The sequence below is a fragment of the Xyrauchen texanus genome, chromosome 25 (assembly GCF_025860055.1).
Source record: "Xyrauchen texanus isolate HMW12.3.18 chromosome 25, RBS_HiC_50CHRs, whole genome shotgun sequence".
Classification (NCBI taxonomy): domain Eukaryota; kingdom Metazoa; phylum Chordata; class Actinopteri; order Cypriniformes; family Catostomidae; genus Xyrauchen; species Xyrauchen texanus.
This window is the reverse complement of record NC_068300.1, coordinates 17,039,350-17,064,225: the sequence shown is the minus strand read 5'-3', so window position 1 is coordinate 17,064,225 and position 24,876 is coordinate 17,039,350. Positions and strand designations below refer to the sequence as shown.

The following is a 24,876-nucleotide window of genomic DNA, read 5'->3' as shown; positions in this document are numbered from 1 at the left end:
TGGGGGAGTGCTTGAGTAACTTGTTTTAAAAAAAGATATATGTATGTGTATATAGAGATATATATATATATATATATATATATATGTATATGTGTGTGTGTGTATGTATATATATATATATATATGTATATGTATGTGTGTGTATGTGTATATATATATATATATATATATATATATATATATACACACACACACATTTTGACATTGAAAATAAACTTCACATTTAAACACTATGCTACATCTATTTATTATGCTATACATTTATTCCAGAACAAAGCCCACACTCACGTAGCTCTGTGAACCAGCTCTTCAGCTCCTCCATTGTTGCTTTGAGCCGGGTTTCTTCTGGAGTGACGCTCAGTCGACACTTTGGGTGGAAGACGTAGAGCGGATCCACTGTTTCCAGCTTGATCTTCATACTCAGCTGCTGCAGCACCCACAGGAAGTTCATCATGAAGCCGTCTGTGGACACCAGCTTATCATCAGTCTGTAGCCAGAAGAGAGAGAAGGAAAAACAAAAACAATTATCATTAGGTTTAACAAACAGAAAGATCTATGATAGTAACTTCCTAAGTATTTATGCCTCGTAGACCAAGTTATGCAGACACAAAATTATACAAAACAGATGGAAATTGTACTATCGTAACAACAAAAAAAAAACAATAGACCTTACAAGAACCATTTGCAACGACTTAATATCAGCTTTCTCAACAGCATTTAGCAGTTTAGCACTCTTTAAAAAAAACACCCACACATGCCCAGACTTACAAAAAGGTGTGAGCAACATACCTGCATCTGAGCCTTCTTCACATTACGATTCACCAGAGCTGCCATGTAGCTCAGAGCCGCTTCCCTTGTCTCTCCATTTAGCAAGATGTTGTGCAAGATTTTAAATAGATCTCCCTAACAAACCAACACCAATACACAAAGCATTACAAATGATATATTTGAACAGTTTAGAGAAGGGGTCGGGAACCTATGGCTCACGAGTCACAAGTGGCTCTTTGTTGAAAATCAAGTGGCTCGCCAGGTTTAAAACTTTCTAGAGATAATTTTCCTGCAGAAAGTGTGGTGCGATTGCAGTCAATGACATTGTTTTGATTTCTTTTCTCACAAATTGTCTATTCCTACTCCTGGTGAACAATGTTTGAAATTAACACCCGCCAAATGCAGATTTTTCATGCGCAGTGGTGGGTAATTTTTTTGATGCAACCGATACTGTGGAAGGTGACCTGTAAGACTTCTTGGAGTGATATATGACAATAAATTAGACACAAAGACGCACATTTGATGTAACATGTGATTATATTTTCAAGAACAGACAAAAGAAAAGCCGCGATGCGTGTCTGATTTGATATCTGCTCAGTGAGCTCTGCTGTTCACAAGTGCAATGAAAGAAACGCACATTCATAAAGCTCTGGGCCTTGTTTCCCAATAACTATTGATCTTAATGGTTATAAGCATTTTCTAAGAGGGTGGTAGCGGTGTGTGGGCAACCGGAATTGTATGACACAATGTCAACGTATCTGGGACTTCCACAACAGATACAGAGCAGCAATCGTTGTGATATCAGCCATGGTTGATAGCGGAAAGGTAAGTTGTCGTAAATGCCCCTCCTCCTGTCCTTTTCCAGAAGCGAAGGGGAATACTCGCGGGTTTGTGTTACTCGCACGAGTTTAAACACAAATTTAATCCAGCGGTCAAACTCACGCGAGCAATGCAAGGCGACATTTTTTCCCGACGTTGTATGTGAACGCACCATTAGGCTTATTTATTAAGATTATTATTATTATTATCATCAATCATCATCTTTGCAGTCCCCCAGCCACTGGGTGTTGTGTCAGGAAGGGCATCTGGCATAAAACCTGTGCCAAGTCAAATATGCGGATCACGGATGGTCCACTGTGGTGACCCCTAACAGGAGCAGCTGAATTATTATTATCTTTATAATTATAATTGTCTTTACTTCTTAATTTGTAGGCTATAAGACATTTTTTGACCTGTTATCGTTGACGGATGCTTGCGTGATTGCAAATGGAGCCATTGGAGACAGTAAATGTTTGGATTTGGGGAGGTGGTTAAATAAGATTTTTTGTGTTTCAATAAATGCATTTAATTCTTAAAGGAAAATCAATTAAGCAAAAATATTCACCGCCCCTCGACAGGGGGGTTGATGATATAATCGTATATCATGATATTTTTTAAGGCGATTATCATTAAAATATTGTTTTAACATATTGCCCAGCCTAATAGGGAAGTGATCTTTTTCATGAACAATTGCAAAATTAAGTAATTTTATGGAGACCCACACAAACACAAGTAATAAATTCCATATTGCAACATACTACCTAATAATTGTTGCATATTTGTTTGTTTGTTTTTTAATAGTCTATGAGCATAATAAAAAAAATATTTTATTGAATAAATTTGTTTTTTGAAAATAGAAAATTATTAGTTTTAGCTATGACTCTTTAGAAAAAATGCATCAACCAAAAATGTCAAAATTGTCTACTTGGTGAAAAAAGGTAAAGATTAAATGAGTGGGGCCAGAATTAAATGAGCATGCGATTTCTTATTTGGTTGCTAATGCTTTTTTTAAGCACGTTGCTATGCAGTTGCTAGGGCACTGTTAGGTAAACTGTTAAATAATTTATAATTATGACTTGAATGATGACAAAAATAGAAGTATCGGTATCGACGATATTTGACTTGAAATTATTGGTATCGGATCGAAAACAAAATAATTGGTATCGCCCATCCCTACGTTTTAATGTGGACAGGTGAAATGGAGATACTGATTACGTATTTGTGGTCATGTGACGTGGTCATGTGATACATTCAACCCAAAACAATCATTGTAGCACCGTTGTTGTTCCTGTTCACTTTGAAAGATTTGTACAACCTACACATTGCATTCCTTCAAAAGCAGCAGGAAGCTGTCTGGCAATGGCACACAAGGGAAATTGTTCCAGATCGTACATGGAACGCATATTTTTTGCATGTACTGTAAGGGGATTTAAGGGTTTTCATACATTTTATTGTAGATGATCAACTTTTGGAAAATGCTTGAAAACGGATGTGTGGACTGTGGACTGAGAGAATTTTGAAAATGAAAACGCCATTTTCAAATGTATACTTAGGTTGAGTGTGCCATTCATCTAGAAAGTTTAAGTGGGTAGTACCAGGACTGTATGTGAGAAATGGGCAAAAAATTACCCAATCCGGAGTAGGAGCTAATTAAGTCAATAGGCCCTTTCCAACTGAAGTTACTTAAGCCTGTTTTAGGTACCGTAATTTCCGGACTATTGAGCGCACCTGAATATAAGCCGCACCCACTGATTTTTAAATAAAATATTATTTTGAACATAAATAAGCCGCACCTGTCTATAAGCGCAGGTGCCTACCGTACATTGAAACAAATGAACTTTACTCAGGCTTTAACGAAACACGGTGTGGCAGCGGGCGTGGTCAAGCGCCCATCCGGAGAGAAAAGCGGTAAGGCGCTTACACCTGAGCTAAATTATGTCTAACACCGGTGTCTAATTTCAGTAAGCATGGGGAGAGCGGCATAAAAGGCAGCAGCCACAGAGCTGAGAAAGTGACACACGTCAGTCTAGTGTTGGCGCATAGAAGAATTGAGAAACTTTATAAAATTGATTGTAAACATTGCTGTGGCCATTAAAAGCCTTACCTGGAACATCAAGTGCTCTGCTGAAAACTGTCACACTGGTGCCCGTGTGACAGTTTTCCCAAGAGACACGTGAAGCAGGGCACTTGAAATTAGACACCGGTGTTAGACATAATTTAGCGCAGGTGTAAGCGCCTTACAGATTTTCTCTCCGGACGGGCGCTTGACCACGCCCGCTGCCACACACGGCTTGTAATAAAACATTTGCAGTAAATAGTAGCCTACCAAGAAAGTCATTGGTCACTATCTTCCTCGTCCTGTGCACTGAAACCACTGAAGTCATCTCCTTCGGTGTCGGAGTATAGCCTCAGATTTAGTTGTCTTTTTGCACTGAGTCAATTCCTCACGCTGCTGTTTCCAGCGTCTTATCATCGACTCATTAAGACCAAGCTCCCGTGCAGCAGCCAGAACACTCGCCTTCAACTTGAAAGCAGCATCATATGCGTTTCTCCATGTCTTTGCCATGGTGAGGGTGAGAAAATTACTACCGTAATCAGAATGATGGGAAGTTTAATCTGAACAGTAAACAAAATAAGTTGTTTTGACCTTAACCCGTTCGGCAATTTCATTGGTCTAATGAAAGCTTCACGCCGCCAAAAAACTGAGCACGTCACAGAATGTTTGTTTTTTTTTTTTTATAAAATTTGAAAGCGGGAAAAATCCATATATTAGCCACGTCATTGTATAAGCCGCGAGGTTCAAGGCGTGGGAAAAAAGTTGCAGCTTATAGTCCGGAAATTACGGTACTTTTCCCCGGGACAAGTGCTTTTTTTTCGTATTTGCACCTAAGGAACTAGTTCCTCTGAACTGGTTTTTTTTTTTTTTGCTCCTACTCTGGAGTAGGTACTTTGAGGGTCTAAATGGACTGTGAGAGACTGTGGGAGGTGCTGCAGCCTGTGATTGGTCAAAAACCTATGACACACTCGAGAGTGGGAGATTGAACTCTATTATATACTAAACCGTCATGAAATCTAGTTTACATGAGGAAAGTATTGTGTGTCTGTTACTGTATGGTAACTTGCATCAAGACGTATTTTTTAAGTCAAACAATGAGTGAGTATTTCAGTACAGTAATATATGTTGAATCATAAAATCCTTTATTGTAAAATATCCTATTGATAAATAGGTTTATAGTGCATTCAAGTAGTCTGACCACCTCCCCTCTCCTCTCACTGCAGCTAAAGCTGCATGGAACTTCACATGCACGGCTCTCGTGCCCAGTTTAAACTATATCCTAAAGACACTGACTGCATCCGAAAATGGGAAAATGCTGCCTTCAGGGGGCAGTATAAGGAGGTAAAACAAAATAAGGTGATTTTTAAACTGTTTAGAGACCAGTTTCATTTAGAGTTCCATTCATCCAAAAACGCTGTCGTTTGTAACTGATTAAGCAGCTGCCTAAGCTTTTGAATGCAGCCAAACCTTTTGTAAAACAGCCCTAACAAAAGTGTTACTCCGATCCCGGCGTCCTCTGTCGGTGTTGTTTATTTCGGTGTTGTTGCTATTGAATCACACATGCAAATAATGTCACAAGAAAAATTATCGATAGATGACGTCACTACGAGGGTACTTTTGTGAGTCAGATTGCAAAAGAGGAAAAGTCTCCAAGGTTACTCCTTTCCTCGTAAGAGTTCTCATCTAGTAAGTTACTAAAGGAAAAGTACCAAGACTGTAGGTGGGAAAGGGACTATAGCTCCTCATGTGCAAAAATGACGAAAAATAGTGGTTGAGTAAAAGTACCTAAACCGGGCTTAAGTTTCTGTAGTGGGAAAGGGCCTTATTAAAGGAATATTCCCCCAACTGATTGGAGCAGCTCATTAAAAATATATGATACAATGGAGGCCTCACCCTTGCAGACTCCAGATAGTGCTGCAATGACTGACTGACCACACGAGTGTTCTCCACAGTAATGGCAGGGCCAGAGAAGTGCTTGTCTCCCACTTTTGTCTATAGAACAGCAGAACAAACATAAAAATAAACCACTTTCTCCCAGATAATCATTAATTAATGCCATATCACGTTTAAGTCTGTCATATTTGTTTTATACACCGAACAAAATGACATACGTCATCCTCTGCAAACACAGACAGACTGAAGAAGGCTCCAAGGAAGGAGAGTCTTTGAATTTCTCTTCCTGTCCCGGGACTCAGAGGGTCAGGACACCACAATGGCAGAGAGGTCATCTTAAAATACACACAGACAGGCACAGATGAATAGAAGTGTAATTTAAGAATATTAACTGTGAACTGGATAACCTGAATGACTTGAATTTACAAGCTGCTTAAAAAACCTACCAAACTGCATACAGGGTGAGTCTTCCCAAACTTGATTTCACAAAGCTCAGATAAAGCCTGGAAAACAATCGGTCATAGACATGAACATGATTCTTTCACAGATGCAGTATATCGGACTAAGTCAAAGGTGCCTAACATCATTTAGACATAAATCAAGGGACTGTGTTTTGTCCTAACATGCCTGCTAAGACAGTCTTGTAATGCTTTTAATAGAAGAGCCGTCTCTTACCATTAAAGGAAACTTGAAGTTATCACTTTCAAAGGAACATTCTTTTACAGCTAGAGCGAGCCCTTGAAGAATGGGTATGAAGATCTGAAAGAACAACAATAATGATCATAGTGTGACGGTGGTTTTGGGATATACCCACCACTATGCATCTAACAAACCAGACAATTCCTTAACAGGTCTAAAATTAGCTAATTTCTAATACAAGCAGATAGATCTAAATTCACATTTCTCAGAACTAACTTAACTTTTCTTAGACATTTTCTAGATAAATTTGAACCAACTGGTCCCAAGGTGATTTTTAGTGGATATATGAAGTCAGTTCCACACAAGTTTGCACAGGTGTCTTTCTTCTGCTGAACACAAAGATTTTTTTTTTAAGAATATTTCAGTTCAGTACGTCCATACAATGCAAGTGAATGGTGATCAGACATTTCAAGCTCCAAAAATCACATTAAGGCAGCATAAAAGTAATCTATATGAATCCAGTGGTTAAATCTGTCTTCAGAAGCTATATAATAGGTGTGGGTGAGAAACCGATCACTTTCTGAAAGTGAAAGTGGAGATTTCGAGTAAAAAAATTATTGAAATATTGATCTGTTTCTCACCCGAAGTGATTGCGTTGCTTCAGAAGACATGTCAAATAACTGCGTTTATGTGATTTTTGGACCTTGAAAGGTCTGGTCACCATTCATTTGCAATGTATGGACCCACAGAGCTGAATATTTTTCTTAAAATCTTTGTGTTCAGCAGAACAAAAAAAATCATACACATCTGGGATGGCATGGGGGAGAGTCAATGAGAGATCCCTTTAACTATGGTCATGTTCCACTTTGACAACCAGGGAGTGTCTTAAAATGTTTGTCTTCATTTTGAAAGATAAAAACATATTAAGTATTTAAAACCAAACAAACTTATTACTCTGAAATGAATAAAGATTAAATAAAGATTTCATAGAGCTGTCTTTACAAACTACAAAACATGAGACATTCCAAAATACATTTAATATCACTGTGAATGCAACATGCATCAACACTAGAGCCCTCTTGATCTTCAAATATACAGTGTCACAGCATGCAAACTGTTTCCAAATTCTGCTGCAACTCCCACCTGTTTAAACACCTCCTCCTCCTGGTGTGTCATGCGCACCAACTCCTGGATGAAGCCATATGGAAGGTTCCGGCACAGCATGTAAGGAACCAGCAGGGAAGGCTGCAGAGGTGCTCTTTTTTTTAGGCAAAAGAGAGAGATGGGGGTGTCTCATTCAAAATATAGTAAACTTGTGTATTTACAATCATAAGACATGCATCATGCAACAAACCCTGTAGCTAGGTAACGACTCAGGAAAAGGTATCACAACTTAAATTTTTGTTTTACCAAAATAAATTTTACTACCAAAACTAAACACGCCAAGAACAGTGCAAGCTGAAAGAGAAAGAAAGAATGCAAGCTGCTTGCAGAAGGCAACATATGTGGAGATAAACTGCCATGATAAATGCATTATACTTTATGAGTCGCTACATCATCAATAGCGGTTCACTTTAGCAATTTATGTCAGACTGCTTCTAAACCAATTGCAAACCACCCTCACGTGACCCATTTATTCAAATAGACTTGGGTGTGGATCTTTTCGAGCTTTCACACCAAGCAAACAAATTACACTCTGATGTAAAATTAATTCAGGTCCACACCAAGAGCTCTAGTATGAAAACGCTCTAAAGACTTGCATTGAAGTTAGCTGTTACTGACCTGGGATGTGTGAGGGCCCCTTGGAGCACTAGTGCAGCATGGGAAATACACTGGGAACGTATGTTGCTTAGCAGCTGACTAACAACTGGTTGACTGCACATCTGAAACAGTATGGAGAGATTGAGAAGAAAGCCATGCTGAAGAGGGAATTCCCCTAGGCTTGATAAGAGATTTTTCTTTCATTTCCACAGGCTTGACACTCACACCCTCCTCTGACCTAGTGACAATTGTGTCTGCATAAACTCTTTTATAATGCATTATTTTCTTGTAATTCTAGTTATGCAGGAATACAATTATAATTGCTTTACATGAAATAGATGAGACTTTGGGATTTAAATTGGAGATAAGAAATAAGTGCAAAATGAAGGTCTATCAGCAGCTACCTTTGGGGCCTTCCTCTCCTCCATGCCCACACTGTCAAAGCGCTCGATGAGGTAGTTGAGCATCTCAGTCTCTTTACAGGACTCTATGGTAAAGCGGTCACTACCGGAGTAACTGGCCATCCCCCCTCCAGATGCTCCCAGGCTATGAAAAGAGAGAGAATTTTGTGTCAAATAAACACCCCTCTCAATACGGGACTTGGATCATGCTTCTGAGGGGAAAAAAAGTGTAACTTAACAGAACCATGTGGCTTTACCTACCCAGTGAAAAGTCATTTCACAATTTTTCTTTAGCCACTAAGTTCTCATCATTCATACTATAGAACATTCAAGCCATCAGAATTGTGGCTGTGCCGATACCTTAAAAATATCCCAAATCTTTTAGCTGGCAAAAACACCCCTATTCAGAATACATACAGATATTCAGATTTCAGTTCCCCCTGAAGGTGTTGGGTCATGAGAAGCTTGCATTAGTGGATTCTAGGGTGAGTAAACACTCCACAGCAGGCCTGTGGCTCTCTTATTAGTTCTGTTATAAAGTCAGCTAGCAAACCTTTATTACCAGCATTATCTAAACACTTGACACAATGTATTCAAACAACACCTTTATCCAGTCACACACATGTCCTGCATGGGAATTTAAAGGTCAGCTGGATCATATTTCTGCTGCAAGCTGAATGAGTCTCTGAAAATCCTGATATAATTGACAAGATTTAATCTGACAGCAAAGCTATTTCAGCAGAAATTGGATAGAAACACTGATTTTGTCTCTCTCTTCATTCATTGACTTATTCTGGAAAAGTTCTTTAAATGCGTCAAAGCTTGGAATATTTCAAATACTTTAATATTCCTTTACACATCTAATAAGAATATTCTAAAAACATTTACACAATGCATTTTTGTGTCTGTTTTCTACTCGTTTTTCTTAGCAAACTTGCTTTAGACTGACATCTTTGACCATATTTACATGGTCAAACATGTAACTTACACTAAAGAAAACGGTTGATTCTAGGATTTTTGCAGAAAGCAGCATTCTGAAATGTCATGTAAACAAGAAAGGCAATTTCCTTGCACCGCTTAAGGAATTAAGAGAAAGCGGTTCAACACATCTAGGTTTCTCCTGGCAAACACTGCTTAATGTGGTCATGTAAACACATTCTAACAGGTTTTTTGAGGAGTGAGCATGTGCGTGAACAGGCCAGATACAAACGTCATATGATGGAGATATACAGGCACAAAAAGTCAACAAAGCGGAAAAAAATTCAACATTTTTGGGAATAGTGGGAAAAGCATATACACTAAAAACAATACCCATTTATACACACCAAGATAAAATATCAACTGTCCCTCGTGTTAGCGTATATGCGCTCATACACTGGGGGAATCCTGGAGTTTTATGTAAAAGGGAAACCCTACTATTGCAGCACATTCCACTGTGTCATGATAGAAAGTTAAGGAAATAAAAACACCAACAACTCTGGAATATCTGGAAATAAAGCTAAGTAACAGGAAATAAAATAGCAATGTCCTCAGATGCCATGTTTGTTATTTACACAAGTGACACAGAGAAATTACGTTGCTGTGGAAAAAGCTGCTTACTGAGTGAGCCGCATGTATACGGGAGTACGCCACTTATACAGCGCATGCAAACTGGAATGCTGCTTTCTGGTGTCCATGTAAAAGTAATCAGTGACCACTGAACCGCATCTCTCTCTGTTTTTTTAGTATCTCACCAAGGAGCACCGTATAAAAAAAACTTTTAAAAACGCATCTTAAGAACCGTGCTTTGTTTTATTTGTTGCACTGCATCTAGCCTTTTAAGAACAGGGAATATTCTGAATAGGGTGTTAAATAAGACCCACATTTTTTTTATCAATGCAGGCATATGCGAGGCACACTGTTTGGATTTATAGAAATAAGAATATTGGCTTAATCTGGTTATGACAATGAGACCAATGCGTTTGCACAATGTTAAAACAATTGGAATATGCCCAAATTCTGATTAATATTGGAATATTCCTGTGCAAGTAAAAGCAGTTTTTGATGTTAATACATGAACATGGTTTACATGACATTCAAACTCCACCCATCAAACACTTTATTTTTATTCATTGCCCTTTGCTGTAGACACGGAGGGCTGCTGTTAGTTGCCAGGCAGCACGCTGAAGCATGCAACACACGTTGACACTGGTACCTGGACCCAAATTGAACCCCAGAAAATTCCTCCTCTTCCTCTAGTTCTTCATCACTGCTGTCCTGAGACATGTTGGACAGGCTGAAGAAGAGGAGGGAGAATGGACTGGTGTGGTTGCAGTGTAATGAAAAGAAGGAAGTGTGTGAATGAAAGCAGATTAAAAAGATGGAGTGATAACATGAAGACTAGAAGGGATGAAGGAAACATACAGTAGAGGAAACAATTGGAACATTCAATGAATTAATTACAATTAGTTTTGTCTACATTTAACTGATATTTACTTCCCTTTGAATGAAGTGTGTAAATCGTACAAACCTTATCAAGAACATGTCATATTTCACCGCCAAAAATCAAATATTAGTAAATGAAGCCTGTTCTAAGGACAAATATGATTTCTTGTATTGTCACACTATTTTTATGACAATTAAGCACATTTGTAAAGTTTTTACACATCATGGTAGTATTTGTTGAACTGACTTTATTCCGATTTCAATAAAAAATAACTTTTTTGGTTACAACTAACAAAAGTTAATTATAGAGTACAAAAAAAAAAAAGAAATGTTCTTGTCTTAATAATGATTTTTATTTTGAGCCATCAGGTTGAGTTTGGCACGAAATCGTAAGCACGTGTCATTTATCCTTGCGTGTTTACGCCATATCCGTAAGCTCAGAAAGAAGGTCCAGCTTTGTTGTGGGAAGCAAGTGCAACAGCTGTTTAGTCAATCCAGTCACTATTTCAGGAATCAGGACAGCAGCGGAGTGAAAATGGCGAAGATCATTACCTGCTATGATGCTTTGATATGTTTTCTGGTAGGGTTTTTGAAACTTACATTGTTTGTCATGCTTTAATGAATTGAACATTACTCATGTATCGATCTCAATATGTTTATAAGTCTAGTTTATTTTTGGGTTTTTCTCTCTGGTGAAGTTACTGTTACACGTTTAGACTAATATTCATGAATTCAGAGTATTTTATAAAATTGCTGCAATTTCGAGATTCCCAAATTGTGTCTCTCTTAGTGTGTGCCGTTGTTTTCTAAGACTATTTTTTTTACAGAAATGCACAAGTTGTTGTCACTTTAATTGTACTTTTAACATAAAAAAATATTATTTTCTGCCTGGCGAAGACCTAATGGTATAAATATTGCAGCAAGCATAAGCCAATAAGGTCTTTTTGAGCATTTATTTATTATTTATCCTTTTAGCAGCCCATTTAAACAGATCTAAAAGCCATTATAGGTAAAGGTGGTAAATGTATACTCATCACAAGTTGTTTATAATGTACCAATTTCAGCACAGTAATGTTTATAAATTTGCTTGGCATGCAACCATCTCTCAGTTGTAACTTTACTTACAAATAAACAATTAAAAATGTATAATTGTTGTATCATTGTCATTTTCATTCAAGTATTTCATGATTATTGAATCCTCGTTTTGCATTTTTATTGTTTGCAGTGCATAGACCTACTATTGTGGTATGACAGTTCACTTGCATTGTCCACTGAGGTTGTAGGTTATAATATAAACAAAGTGTCTTCAATTTAATTCATATCAGCCATTTCATGAGTTTCATCTTTTAAATTGATATGTGTAATACAATACAATTAATGTGTATTGGATCAAATACTAATAATCATATAAATATATAATTAAGGGTGTTGTTTATCTTCTCAAATTAAGTAATATTATGTTATTTGCTTAAAAAAGTATAAGCAATATATCAACATGAAAATACCTCGTCATGACTAGGTAATCTCAGAGACTTCAAACCATGAGATTCATCCACCTGAAGAACAGTGCCGAATCACAACTGAAGTAAAGTGTTCCTCTGAAAGTAACTAGCATTTTTTTGTATCAATCGCAAGAGGGCCAAAAGTTACATAGTGTAGCTTTAAACACCTGGACATATTATATTAAAGACAATTTGGTGGGTAATACCCTTTAATTGTCATGAAAATAATGTCACAATGCAGAAAATCTTAAAAGACCTAAAAAAGGCTTCGTGATTTTAATTTTGGGATGAAATGTGACCTGTACATGTTTAGGTGAGCACTTGTGTATTAATCCAAATAAAAGTTTCAAGTTTAAAATTGCAATGAAATTAGATATTCATTTACTTACATGCAATGCCTTTAGATGGTGTAACTTGAGGCATGCAAGTTCAGAGTAATTTCTAGATTTACTTTTTTTTTTTAATGATAGCTTATGTTAGTCTATAAAACTTCACATCTAACAGTATGAAAATGTACCTAGAGGGCATCTGGGCAGCTAGAGCAGTCCGTCTCGCAACAGTGTTGGGGGAGCCGGGTAAGAAGGGCATGGAAGAGTGGGTGGTATGCTGTCTGGGGGAGGGGCTAGAGGGCATACCTGAGGTTGTAGGGGGTGTAAGCATACCAGATGTTGATCTGGGGCTGGAGCTAATGGGGATAGAGGAGCTGAGGGAGTAGGGCCTGTAACTCTGGGAAATAGGCAGAGGGGCGGAAGAAGAGGGAGACAGGAGGCTGGTGGGAGGGCGAGAAACTGGAGGACTGGGGGGAACTTGAAGGGAGGCTGCAGATGGGGCTGGAGTGGGTGGTGGGACAGATGGAGCACTCATTCTGGCAAAGCTGAGAGCTAGTGGGTTTGGGCTACAACCATACAGACTGAAAATAAAAGGGATTAAACAATATAAAACACAGAAATAGACATTAATAATGATAGTGGAAACATGAAAACAAATAAAACTGCAGGAAATTTAAACAGAAATGAATTCAAGGATGTGAGACCAAGGGGAGGGTATGTAGGTGGTCCCAGAGTGTACCCTATAAAGAATTACTTTGATCTAATGGGACTTTTCCACTGCACAGTACAACACGACTCAACTCTGCTCGCTTCTTGGGGGTTTTCCACTGTGGATAGTACCTGGTACCTGATACTTTTTTTAGTACCACTTCAGTCGAGGTTCCAAGCGAGCAGGGCGATACTAAATGTGACGTCAAAATCTGCAGATCACTGATTGGTCAGGGAGAATCGTCACTACCAGCGTCACTGGATTTCCAACACGCGACATCAACCCGCTAGTTTTAAAGTTAGCAACAGCGATAACAGTATCATGTTCACGCGACTTTCGAATTGTGAAAAAATATATGGTTGTGCGCAAAACCACGCCGTGGTCAATAAACGAGGTGCAGATGGTCCACTCGTTAGCAATGAGTGAAACTAAAAAGTCTCTCAGGAAGCGTCTCAGCTGTTGGCCGCACACGGCAACCACCGGACCTAACAACAGTGTAGGGAAAAGGTAAAAAATCTCTGTGACGACAGAACCATCAAGGAAAAGTGGAAGTGGTTACACAAAATGGATGCTATCTTAACTGGCGAGCAATGGGAGGGAGAGTGCCCTGGACTCAGCCTCAATGGAGGATGGTACATTTTGTTATGTTAGCTCTATACTCTGCTTGAAAGCTTCACTTTATTTAGTTGACCGGCTACTGAAAGCTTGCTTTTAAAACAACCAGGCCAATTAAACTGTTACACTTGTGTAACATCACCATGTAACAACTGCTTTATGCAGCACAATGAGATTGTAGCCGCGTTATTGTTTTGGTCAGTTTGTGTCGTATTTAAGATGATGTCACGGCAGTAGAGGCGGTGAAAATATGGCGATCAGCCTATAATCCACCCATGCTGAGGAGGCACTAAACTGCAGTGGAAATACAAACTCTGAAAAATAAAGCGAGTTGAGTTGAGGCGAGTCGAACCATAACGTGCAGTGGAAAAGTGCCTTAAGCATTAGAAATATACAGATAATCTGTTTGACCGATAATTTTAATCAGGTTTACAAATAAAGTTTGACATGTATCCAAAAAGAAGAACTCACATAATGGAAAACAAATTGCATAAAGTCTTCGATTCCAAAAGACTTTTAAGTTAGATCAAGTAAAAAGACGTGGTGTATGTTGCCAATAAAACAGGCATTTTCTTGTAAAACAAGTACTGTTGTTTCTTGTTTATTATGTGTAATATTAGTTTCACTAACCTTCAGATAGTTGAGACAAATGATTCAGTTATTAATGTGTCAAAAGAGCAAAATAATACAATGTTTTAAAACCATTATCCATATTGGTTATCCGACACTTAATAATCAGTATGTGTCATAAAAAAACAATGTTGGTCATTTTCTAGTAAATATGCCAGCTATTGTACTTGCCTGGACAGAGAACTGGCACCGAATGAACCTGCGCAGGGCATCATGGGACTGTCGCTCTGGTTGGGGGGTGGGACAAGAGTCAGGTGATGGTCAGGGGATCTGGCAGCAGTAATAGGCTGAGATGTGGCAGTCAAACTGGTGAATGGGTTACAGTCACGCGAATGGGTGGATATCATTAAAGCCTCCATTAAAATCTGGCCAATCAGGTCTTTGAAGTCAGAGTAAACTAGAAGACAGCAAAATGCAAATCAATTATAGGAATGACAGCAGAGAGGATTTCTCTAACATTTCATATTTCAACCCTCCGTTTCACTTTATGTCCATACCATCCTTAGGGCTCTTTTGGAACTCAGCAGCAAGTGAAGGGAGGAATATGACATCGCGGTCATGCTCCTTCCAAGAAACGCGCAAGATCTTACAGATGAGCTGCAAAGCCTGCTCTTCAGAGACGTCAGCATTAGATGAGGAGTCCTGCTAATCAACAATGAATAAATGCAACATGTCTTTAGATCTGTGCACTTTAATGCCAAGATCACAGCATTAATATTCACAAATATTTGTATACTTATTATGATGAAAATATAAGGTGGTGTTAGTATTTTAACAACTCCCTTTATGGCATATTATTTCATTTTAAAGAGTCTGTGGCACTGTGTGTAGATCAATATATTTTTGTCGAGATAGTTCCTTTGGTGAATCACTACATTTTTCTTGTTCAGTAGAGTGTCAGAACTGGTTACCTTTTCAGACAGGTTCCTTTTCTCCCTGCAGTCACTGTCTTCCACCTCCATATTCTCAATTCCTGAGTCTACATCTACTTGGGACATGCTGAAAAACACAAAGATGAGATCTAGTTCAAGTAGAAGTTCAAATCTTCAATTGTTATGCAATTTTAGCATTGTATGTTATAAAATGTCTCCCAAGCTATATACATATGGCCTATTTTGGAGCTGGACAGCTGTAGTCCATTCACTTTAACTGTATGGAAAAAGAGCAGACTGAACATTCGAGTGACATCAGAGTGAGTAGATTTAGCATTTTTACTTTTGAAATAACAATAATTTATACAAAATAAATTGTTAAACATTGTTAGACAATTCAAAATCTAAAATTTGGTTGAATATGTATCTTTATGCTGACTTTTGGGCTTGTGACTGCAGTGCGAAAGAGCACCAGAGCGTATAAAATCCAACAGTAGAGAGATGTGCCAGAGAGAGCGGTTTTAATAGAGAGAATATTTACAATGAGATATTTGGCATTCTGTGAGTGAGACAAAATCTCTAGTACCATCTTATGTGACAAAAGCACTCACGTCATGCTCTTTATCTTTTGATTAGTTCAGTGAGGACAAAGGTTCACTGTGTCTCACCTCTTCTCACAGGATGCCGTGTCAATGTCCATGCTCTGGGAGCGGGACAGGGACTGGGACTGTGTCTCTAGGCTGTTAGATGGAGAGCTGGAGAGAGAGCTGACCCCTTCACTGCTCTGGCTGCGGTAAGCAACTCCTATAGTAACGGAAAAACGCATAAGGAAACAAATAAGCACTGCATGTTCAGAATGAACTTTCAGATTACTTGGTATCATGGAAAAACAGGGTAAGCTGCAATCAAGCTTAAGAAAAACATAAACATTTTATGCAAGGTAAAAAACCCACATAGTAGAAGTTTGGCCAAAGCACGTGACTTTTCCATCAAAGAAACACTTCATCTTATGCAACTAAAATGACTGAGTTTCCATCAAAATCACAACTCTCGCACAGCACTCTTCAAAACTAGCAGTGCTTCTCTAAATCTTCTGATTTATAATATTCAATATACAAAATAGTACATGTATACAAATAGCAACACCTTGTTTAAAAAGTGGAAATCTGGGCCTTTTTGTTTACCCAAAAACAAAGCACACAGTCAGAGAACATGTACAAGAATTAGATTTGCACTTCCTGAAGGAAAACCAGTGCAGAGCAGCCAATCAATGTCAGTTTGAAAACAATGGAACAATATATTTTGTTCAACTCATTTGAGCTCTGTCTGGGTTTAAAGCAAGAATGCATGCTGTCTGAACGGCCCCTGAACATATCTATAGTTTTTTTCAGTGTAAACAAAGCTATAAATAGTAGAGCTAGACCGATATATCATTTATTGATTAATCAGTGCCGATAATTGCTTTTCGGAACTGTAGGTTATCTGCAAAAAAAAACTATGTAGATAGTTTTTTATTATTATTATTATTCCATTGTGTTCCTCTGTGCTCGAAGATTCTACAGTCAGAACCGCTTTGTTCTACAGTATAAATGCAGCCTCTAGAGCTGTATCTAAATCTTTCATCATTGAAAATATTCAGCATTTTTTTTACCCTTCAATACAAATTTTGTTCTTTTGATTAGATAATTATGTGTTCTATTTATAAGAGATGGCATGCAAAGAAAAATGTGACTATATTAAAACATGCCACATTAGCGCATACAAAATGTTCCTCATTAAACCTTATCTGGTATAATATATTTATATACAAAACTCATCATCTGGTGAATATCAGGCTATATAAGGCTTATTTTGGTAAATACTTAAATATAGTGTATTGTAATGAAGCCAAGTCTCAGTCATTTAAAAATTAGTCCCTTGTGTGTTTTGGGCTTGTAAAGCAGTTAAAAGTCCAACATTATGCACCAAATCTTCATTGTTCCTGGTTATTATTGGGATTTTGGTTGAATAATAACCTGCATTTGGGATTTCATTCACTCATGCAGATTAATCATGTATCTGTCTTTTCCACCACCTTAGTTATCAGTATCTGCAAAATCCAATATCAGTCAATCTTAATAAATAGTTCAATTGATGCGAGACAGACAGATCAATCACAATTCAGTGTGCAAAAATATGTTTAAAAGAAAACCAATTGCATTACAGACCGCAAATATTGTAATTCTTCACATGCAGTACATGATAAATTAAATCACAAAAGTTAAATAATTAGCCTCAGAATGTTTAAAGAAAGCACTGTAACAGTAGAGGAAGGAATGTATTGGACCAGGTTTCTGTCTGATTATTGGGTTGCATCCCAATACTGCAAGTTCCAAAAAGAAGCTACAAGAAATAACTTAGAACGGCTGTTTTTATTGGTGATAAATGGACACAACAAGATACATTTGTTTCCAATGACAACACAGACCAATTTTCTGTAATTCTGCTCAACAAGTCTGGTCCATGTTAATTAAGCACAAGAATGCTTCTTCTGAATACTAGGACAATGATGAGTGCAGAAAACAAGCAAAAGAGGTTGTATTCAAGTGAGCAATATAGCACAAAATGTGAATTTAAGGGAAAATAAGAAACAAACTAGCACCATCCAAACTATGATTGGATAAAAAAAAAATATGTATTTTCTATTGCATTGCGACCTACATTAAAAATCAAATCAAATCACTTTATTGTCACTCAACCATAAACACAAGTGCAACAGTGGGTGAAAGTCTTGGGTGCAGTTCCAAGCAAAATCACATTCATGGCAGTAATGAGACATATACCAATTTACAATAAACTTCAGATTTATACAACACAATACAAATAATAATATACAAGTGTACAGTATACAATAAACAATATAGAATATTGGGTACACAATAAAATAATATATATATATATATATATATATATATATATATATATATATATACAGTAAGGTTGTATATTGTTGTATTGACATCGGTTTATAGTCAGTTGCCTGTGTGTTGTTAAGAGAAATATAATTTATGACAGTCCAGTGTGAGATAATAAGATTAATAAAGTGCAGTGCTGATGTCTGAAGATCGTGAGAGATCAAATGTTCAAAAGTAAGGAAGAAGCGGTCATCAAGTCGGCTGGTGCGGGTCCTGATGCTGCGATACCGCCTGCATGATGGTAGCAGTGAGAGCAGCCCATGACTCGTGTGGCTGGAGTCTCTGAAGATACTATAAGCTTTTTTCACACACTGCCTGATATAGATGTCCTGGAGGGAGGGAAGCTCACCTCTGATGGTGTGTCTCGCTCTTCGCTCCACCCTTTGCAGGGCTTTGCGGTTGAGGGCGGTGCTGTTGCCATACCATGTAGTGAAACAGTCAGTGTGGATGCTCTCTTCAGTGCTGGTGTAGAACCATGTGAGGATGTGATGGTTCATTCCAAACTTCCTCAGCCAACTCAGGAAGAGGAGGAACTGGTGAGCCTTCTTTACAAAGGCCTCTGTGTGACTGGACCATGTGAGTGACCATCGGAGACACCATGGAACTTCAAGCTGCTGACCCTCTCCACTGGTACTCCATTGATGGTGATGGGGCTGTGTTCTCGGTCTTCTCTCCTGAAGTCCACCACAAGCTTCTTGGTCTTACTGACGTTGAGGCAGAGGTTGTGCTCCTGACACCAGCTTGTCAGAGTGTGCACCTCCTCTCTAAAGGCTGTTAAATCATTGTCAGTGATCAGACCCACCACCGTTGTATCATCAGATAAATTGATTGCGGCATTGGAGCTGTGTGTTGCCACACAGTCATGTGTGTACAGGCAATACAGGAGTGGACTGAGAACACAGCACTGCGGGTCTCCAGTGTTGATGAGGAGATGTTGCTTCCCATTCTGACCACCTGGCGTCTGCCTGACAGAAAGTCCAGGATCCAGCTGCACAGCGAGCTGTTTAAGCTCAGAGTTTCACATTAAGCTTGGAGGACACTATGGTGTTGAATGCTGAGTTATAGAGAGTGCCACAAACAGCACTCTCATATATGTGTTCCTTTTTTCCAAGTGGGAAAGAGCAGTGTGTATTGTAACTGTAATGGCATCATCAGTGGAGTGGTTGCTTCTGTAAGCAAACTGTTGTGGGTCCAGTGAAGCAGGCAGCACAGAGCAGATGTGGTCACTGGTAAGCTTTTCAAAGCACTTGCTGATGATATAATATATTAAAATATCTTTAAATCCCAAGATCGATCTTTACCTATATGGATAGGTGTTGATCTGGGGGGGGGGTGCTTCAGCAAGGCTAGAATTGGGCAAATTCGTCTTTGTGAAGGACGCATGAATCAAGCCACATACAAGGATATCCTGGAAGAACTTGCTTCGTCAGCTCTGACAATGTTCCCCAACTCTGAGGATTGGTTTGTCCAGCAGGACAATGCTCCATGCCACACAGACAGGTCAATCAAAGTGTGGATGGAGGACCACCAGATCAAGACCCTGTCATGGCCAGCCCAATCTCCAGACCTGAACCCCATTGAAAACCTCTGGAATGTGATCAAGAGGAAGATGGATGGCCACAAGCCATCAAACAAAGCAGAGTTGCTTGTTGAATGTTTGCTCCAGGAGTGGCATAAAGTCGCCAATATCAATGTGCAAGACTGGTAGAGAGCATGCCTAGAAGCATGGGTTTTTTCACCAAATATTGATTTCTGAACACTTCCTAAGTTAAATCATTTTTATTGTGTTGTTTAAAAATGAATAATAACTTTTCTTTGCATTACTCAAGGTCTGAAAACACATCTTTTTTGTTATTTTGACCAGTTATCATTTTCTGCAAATAAATGCTCTAAATGACAATATATTTATTTGGAATTTGATAGAAGTGTTCTATATATATAGAATAAATAGTACTTTATAGCATAAAACAAAAATGTAAATTTTATTCAACACATATCCATGTATGAATAAATAGAAAAAACTGAAAAACTAATAATTTTCCACTAGTCTCTTAAATTTTTCTAGAGCTGTATGTCTATGATTTGCCACTAGCTGGTAAATGTTCAAATTTTACTCACCAATGAATGAGTAGTATATTTGCAAAGAAGTTCAGCATCCTTTCACTGCGTGAGAGGAGTTAAAGTTTGGTTTGACTCATTCTGTGTAATATGTGTCTAAATACGAGATCCACACAATCCATTTGTCACTGGATAATGTCTCTTTTAATACCCTTTCTGTTCTAATCACGAATAGAATGGATGACGTAAAGAAGTAATTTGAGTTCTCTCTGGTAATTATTTGGTAAGAACCACGGGTTTTCTTAAAGAGACAGTACTGATTTAAGCATGTGTTCTACAATTCAATGTAAATACTTGTACATAAAATAAATGATAAATAAAACATAATACCATGCATGCAATATAATATTTACTGATGGATTCGTACATTGTAAAAAGCTAAAAATGTGACAAATGATGATATGTAAAATTAATATTTTCTTAATGTACCTAGATAGAAGATCCCCTGTATAATTAACAACATAAGCTGGGAGAGAATTCCTTTCATTTGCAAGCAAAACGGGCATTATAATGTAAATATCATAAATCAATATTTAATTGAAAGCTTGTAAACTGGGATCAAACCCAGAAATCAGTATCATCCAGCCCAATCCAAATCCTATAAAACTCAATTTGCTCTGAAATACTATTTCTAGGAGTTCTTTAGCTTATTTAAGAGTCACTAGGCATAGAGCAAAGGCCCTTAGACAGTAAAAATAAAACCGCAAAGGAACTAAACCACAGATAACATGACACACTGACCTAACAAAATAAAAAAAAAAAATCAAACAAAGACAGAGTGCCATCTATAAAGACAAATCTGAGAGTGAAGTAAAGCTAACAGTCTTGCTGGCCTATGTGCCCGGGGTTAAACCCTGGCCAAGATTGAGCAAGGCTACCTCCAGTATGACTGTGCACTTTTCTGCACAGCAAGGCACAGCAGGCAAAAACCGCTTACCTTGATACCAACTCTGATAAAAAAAAAAAAAACTCTAAAGCAAGGCTCTTGATTAAAGCAGCTAAAATCACAAGAATACAAACAGTATTCTACTGTGAGTTCAGCTTCATTCACACAGGATTACAGTTACTTAGATCCTTGATAATATTACACTGGTCACAAAATTTCACACTGAGACAGGATTACAGTCACAGTAAATTGCAATAAAGAATCTAGAATGGTCTACTGATACAGTTAACATTTGGCATCCAAGAAGCTTCAGTATCCATAAAATTGCCAACATTTAGCACAAACATAGATAACAAACATACTGTATTTCTAAAATAGGCTGGCAGAGAATGACCCTTTCTTGAATGTTATTGAGCTGTATTCCATTACTATGCATAAAATGACATCCAAATTGATCCTGTCTTATGCAATACAATAACCATAAGGCTTTATGATATAACAATTCCCCAAAACTGAAAGGCTGTGTATTAAAGTAAACAATCAGCTTTTTAGCCGTAAAAACGAAAGTAAAAAAAGACAAAGACAAAGGAAATCCCCATCTTCAAAAAGCGACTCTATAACCTGATTTTATCAGCACTACTCGTTAACAAGTTTCTGTCTTTATAAAAAACAGACTAATCCTCTCAAGGTGATACTTTTTGAGTATTACCAGTAGATGAGTAAGGAGTATTAGAAAAGATGGACTTGTGTCCATGGCACTTTCTGAATGACAGAGTCGTATAATGTACCTGAGGCTCCCATTGGAGAGGTGGCAGGAGTAACAATTTGGGCATTAAGTCCCAGAGTGTGGGATGGACCTGGCGGGACAGGATGTGATAAGGCCCCAGAGGGCCCTGGTAAGGGACCTGGAGGGGTCTCTCTCTGTGGGGAGGTCAAAGGGGTGCTGAGGGGGGTGCTGGGCTGTGACGTCTGCCCTCCAGCTAACCGGGCCAGTCGTCGTCTTCGGATCTGAACAAGAGAGATTAATTACAGATTAATCCAATGATTAATTACAGATGAATAATGAGCAATAGTTTACAGTCTGGCCTCATTTCCCTTTAGCTGGTAAAAACAAGGACAAAAAGTACCAAGGAAAATCCTACATTCTACAGTACGTACTATTCTCTAAAACACCTTCAATTAAGGGATATATATATATACATATATATATATGCTTTAAATGCAAACAGCAGTATGTTTTTAAAGTCATAAAGCAGCATTATTATTGTCTGCTATGAAGGAAAATCACTACACAGTCCAGTGACTCATTTTAGCTGAGAAGGTAGATGGAGGGCTTCAGCTTTCATGGCGAATCCTGTCAGTGAAATGCCAAGGACATAAATGCATGACTGACTGACTATTTAGCAATTCAGTCTGCTATGCTATTAAAATTGCAATAAGGCAAGTCCCAGTTTGAATAACCAAAGGATGGTGCATCTCAGTTCACAGACATACTGGTTTTACAACTCACGTTGGTCCTATATCATGAAACACAAGCAGAAAGAAAATCTCTGTAAATCTTATGCAAAGTGTCCCACTTAATTCAATGGTGCAATTTAAGTATTAATTAATTTACGAAAGATACATGAAAAACAAATAAGACCCACTCTGTGTATAGACTACTTTTAGATTTATGTGAGCTAACAAAAATTATATCCAATGTACACTAACCTAAATGAAATTATGAATCCTTAAAATGGAAATGTTCAAGGCCACTTATTTTGAAGACGTATGGCATCCCAGCTCTTTTAGAAGACGGTAAAGTGGATGAAATCCATTAATTGACACTCACAATGGTTTTATGCTTATTTTAACACTGGAAGAATGATTACGGGGGCTGATAAAACTGAAGTTACAGTGAGGTACATACAATGGAAGTGAATGGGACTAATCCATAAATGTTAAAATACTCACAAGACTAGTCTATTAGTAGTCCATTTCAAAAGTAGTCACAAGACGTAAACAATATGCATGTAAATATTATTTTAGTGTGATAACTAATTAACCTTTTCTGTGTAAAGTTAAGAGCCAATTTCACAACTTTGTTGTCATGACAATGTAGTCAATAAACCCCAAAACTACTGTAAAAAGGATGATTTAAACAAATTTACAATTAAATAATACATGCTTTTAACAGAAGAATTAATATAAGTAATTTTATAAAATTTTGAGCTTTACATTTCTGCCTTAAACCCACAAAAAAATTGTTTGTGGTAATCAACATTATGCCACAAATGTTGTCCATTGAGCTTAACTTGTATTTAACAAGAAATATTATTTTAAGCCAGTTCAGTCTTCACCTACAAAAAAATAAAAATACAAGTCACCCCACAACCAGTGTCGAATAATAAACGCCCCCAACCTAAAATCCAAATCAATAACTGTTAAAAATAGATTACTACATTAAAACAATAACAAATAAGTTAAAAGGTTAAAACCAAAGCTTGTAAGCAAAAAAGTACTGGACCCTCCATGACAAATACCGTATACTATCCTGACGCCTGACAAAAGCTTGCTGCGTATGATTTGCCTGTAAACCAGAGACTTTAACAAAACACATCCATTAACATGTTTAATCTCAATAACGGCAAATTTTACCCAGTTTGTATGTTTAATTGATTCAATTCCACATCCAATTTTTTGTATTTCTTCACACGACAGCCTTTCAGCCATTTTGGATTCCTAGTGAAGTAAAGCTTTACAAAAGAGATTTTAACTTGCACTTAAACTGTTTACTCTTTAACCAGCCGACTGAAAACGACAGAGTTAGATCATATTTTAACTGTGAAATTAAAATGAATTAAAAGAAGAAATAAACAGATGGTCGAGGCTTGTGTCAGATCCAGGTTGGTAAATGTATCACTTGCTAACGAGCTGACTGGAAATAGCCTTCTTTTTGTCATTAGTTTCGCGTCAATGTCAACGCTAAATAGACTCAATGATGGTCAAAACTCAATCTTACATTTCTATGTGAAATTAATTTAATCGGGATTTATTGTGCTGTTGAATAGCCTGTTCTGATAGCTAATCCAATCATTACTGCGATTGAAAAGGTGACAATGACAAGACATAGAACACAAAACACAACAGTCATGCCATCATTTGATATGTTTCGACTGGTTAACACTCATACTTGTCTAAAAATAGTCTTACCTCTTCAGGACTGAGCTGCTCCATCGCCTTTCTTTAAATTTTCAGCTTAAATATATTACTAGCCAGTCAGCTAGCCACCTTATAAACACCAAAAGTGCATAGTCTGAACCATAAAATCAATTTCAATGAGCCGTGATTGTCTAAGTCAAATCTTTACATTAAAACATCAAACACGCGCGGATGATTTCTGCCGATCGCTACGTGTTATTTTCGATTTATGTGAAGAATGAAACAAACACAAAAGTATTATTCGTCAAAACACTGACGCGGCCATTTTGGATCTGGTGTCACGTGACGTGAGCTCGACA

At 37.7% G+C, this 24,876-nt stretch overlaps 1 protein-coding gene across 5 annotated transcripts in view; it reads right to left on the bottom strand.

Moving 5' to 3' along the window:
* The window catches only part of LOC127618388 (ubiquitin conjugation factor E4 B-like), a 36,154-nt gene extending 11,278 nt beyond the window's left edge, over positions 1–24,876 (bottom strand). Inside the window, exons 1-17 of one of the 5 annotated variants that reach the window (XM_052090795.1) lie at positions 24,569–24,876; positions 22,165–22,384; positions 16,087–16,222; positions 15,458–15,545; positions 15,044–15,191; positions 14,718–14,943; positions 12,781–13,173; positions 10,532–10,636; positions 8,341–8,482; positions 7,958–8,058; positions 7,319–7,433; positions 6,212–6,295; positions 5,983–6,039; positions 5,755–5,871; positions 5,537–5,635; positions 790–903; positions 289–487 (exon numbers count right to left, since the gene is read on the bottom strand). In XM_052090795.1, coding sequence (XP_051946755.1) covers positions 289–487; positions 790–903; positions 5,537–5,635; positions 5,755–5,871; positions 5,983–6,039; positions 6,212–6,295; positions 7,319–7,433; positions 7,958–8,058; positions 8,341–8,482; positions 10,532–10,636; positions 12,781–13,173; positions 14,718–14,943; positions 15,044–15,191; positions 15,458–15,545; positions 16,087–16,222; positions 22,165–22,384; positions 24,569–24,592 — 2,368 coding nt within the window. In that variant the 5' untranslated portion in view covers positions 24,593–24,876. The remainder of the gene's footprint in view (positions 1–288; positions 488–789; positions 904–5,536; positions 5,636–5,754; positions 5,872–5,982; positions 6,040–6,211; positions 6,296–7,318; positions 7,434–7,957; positions 8,059–8,340; positions 8,483–10,531; positions 10,637–12,780; positions 13,174–14,717; positions 14,944–15,043; positions 15,192–15,457; positions 15,546–16,086; positions 16,223–22,164; positions 22,385–24,568) is intronic. The other 4 variants (XM_052090797.1, XM_052090796.1, XM_052090798.1 and 1 more) reach the window with 4 other exon arrangements.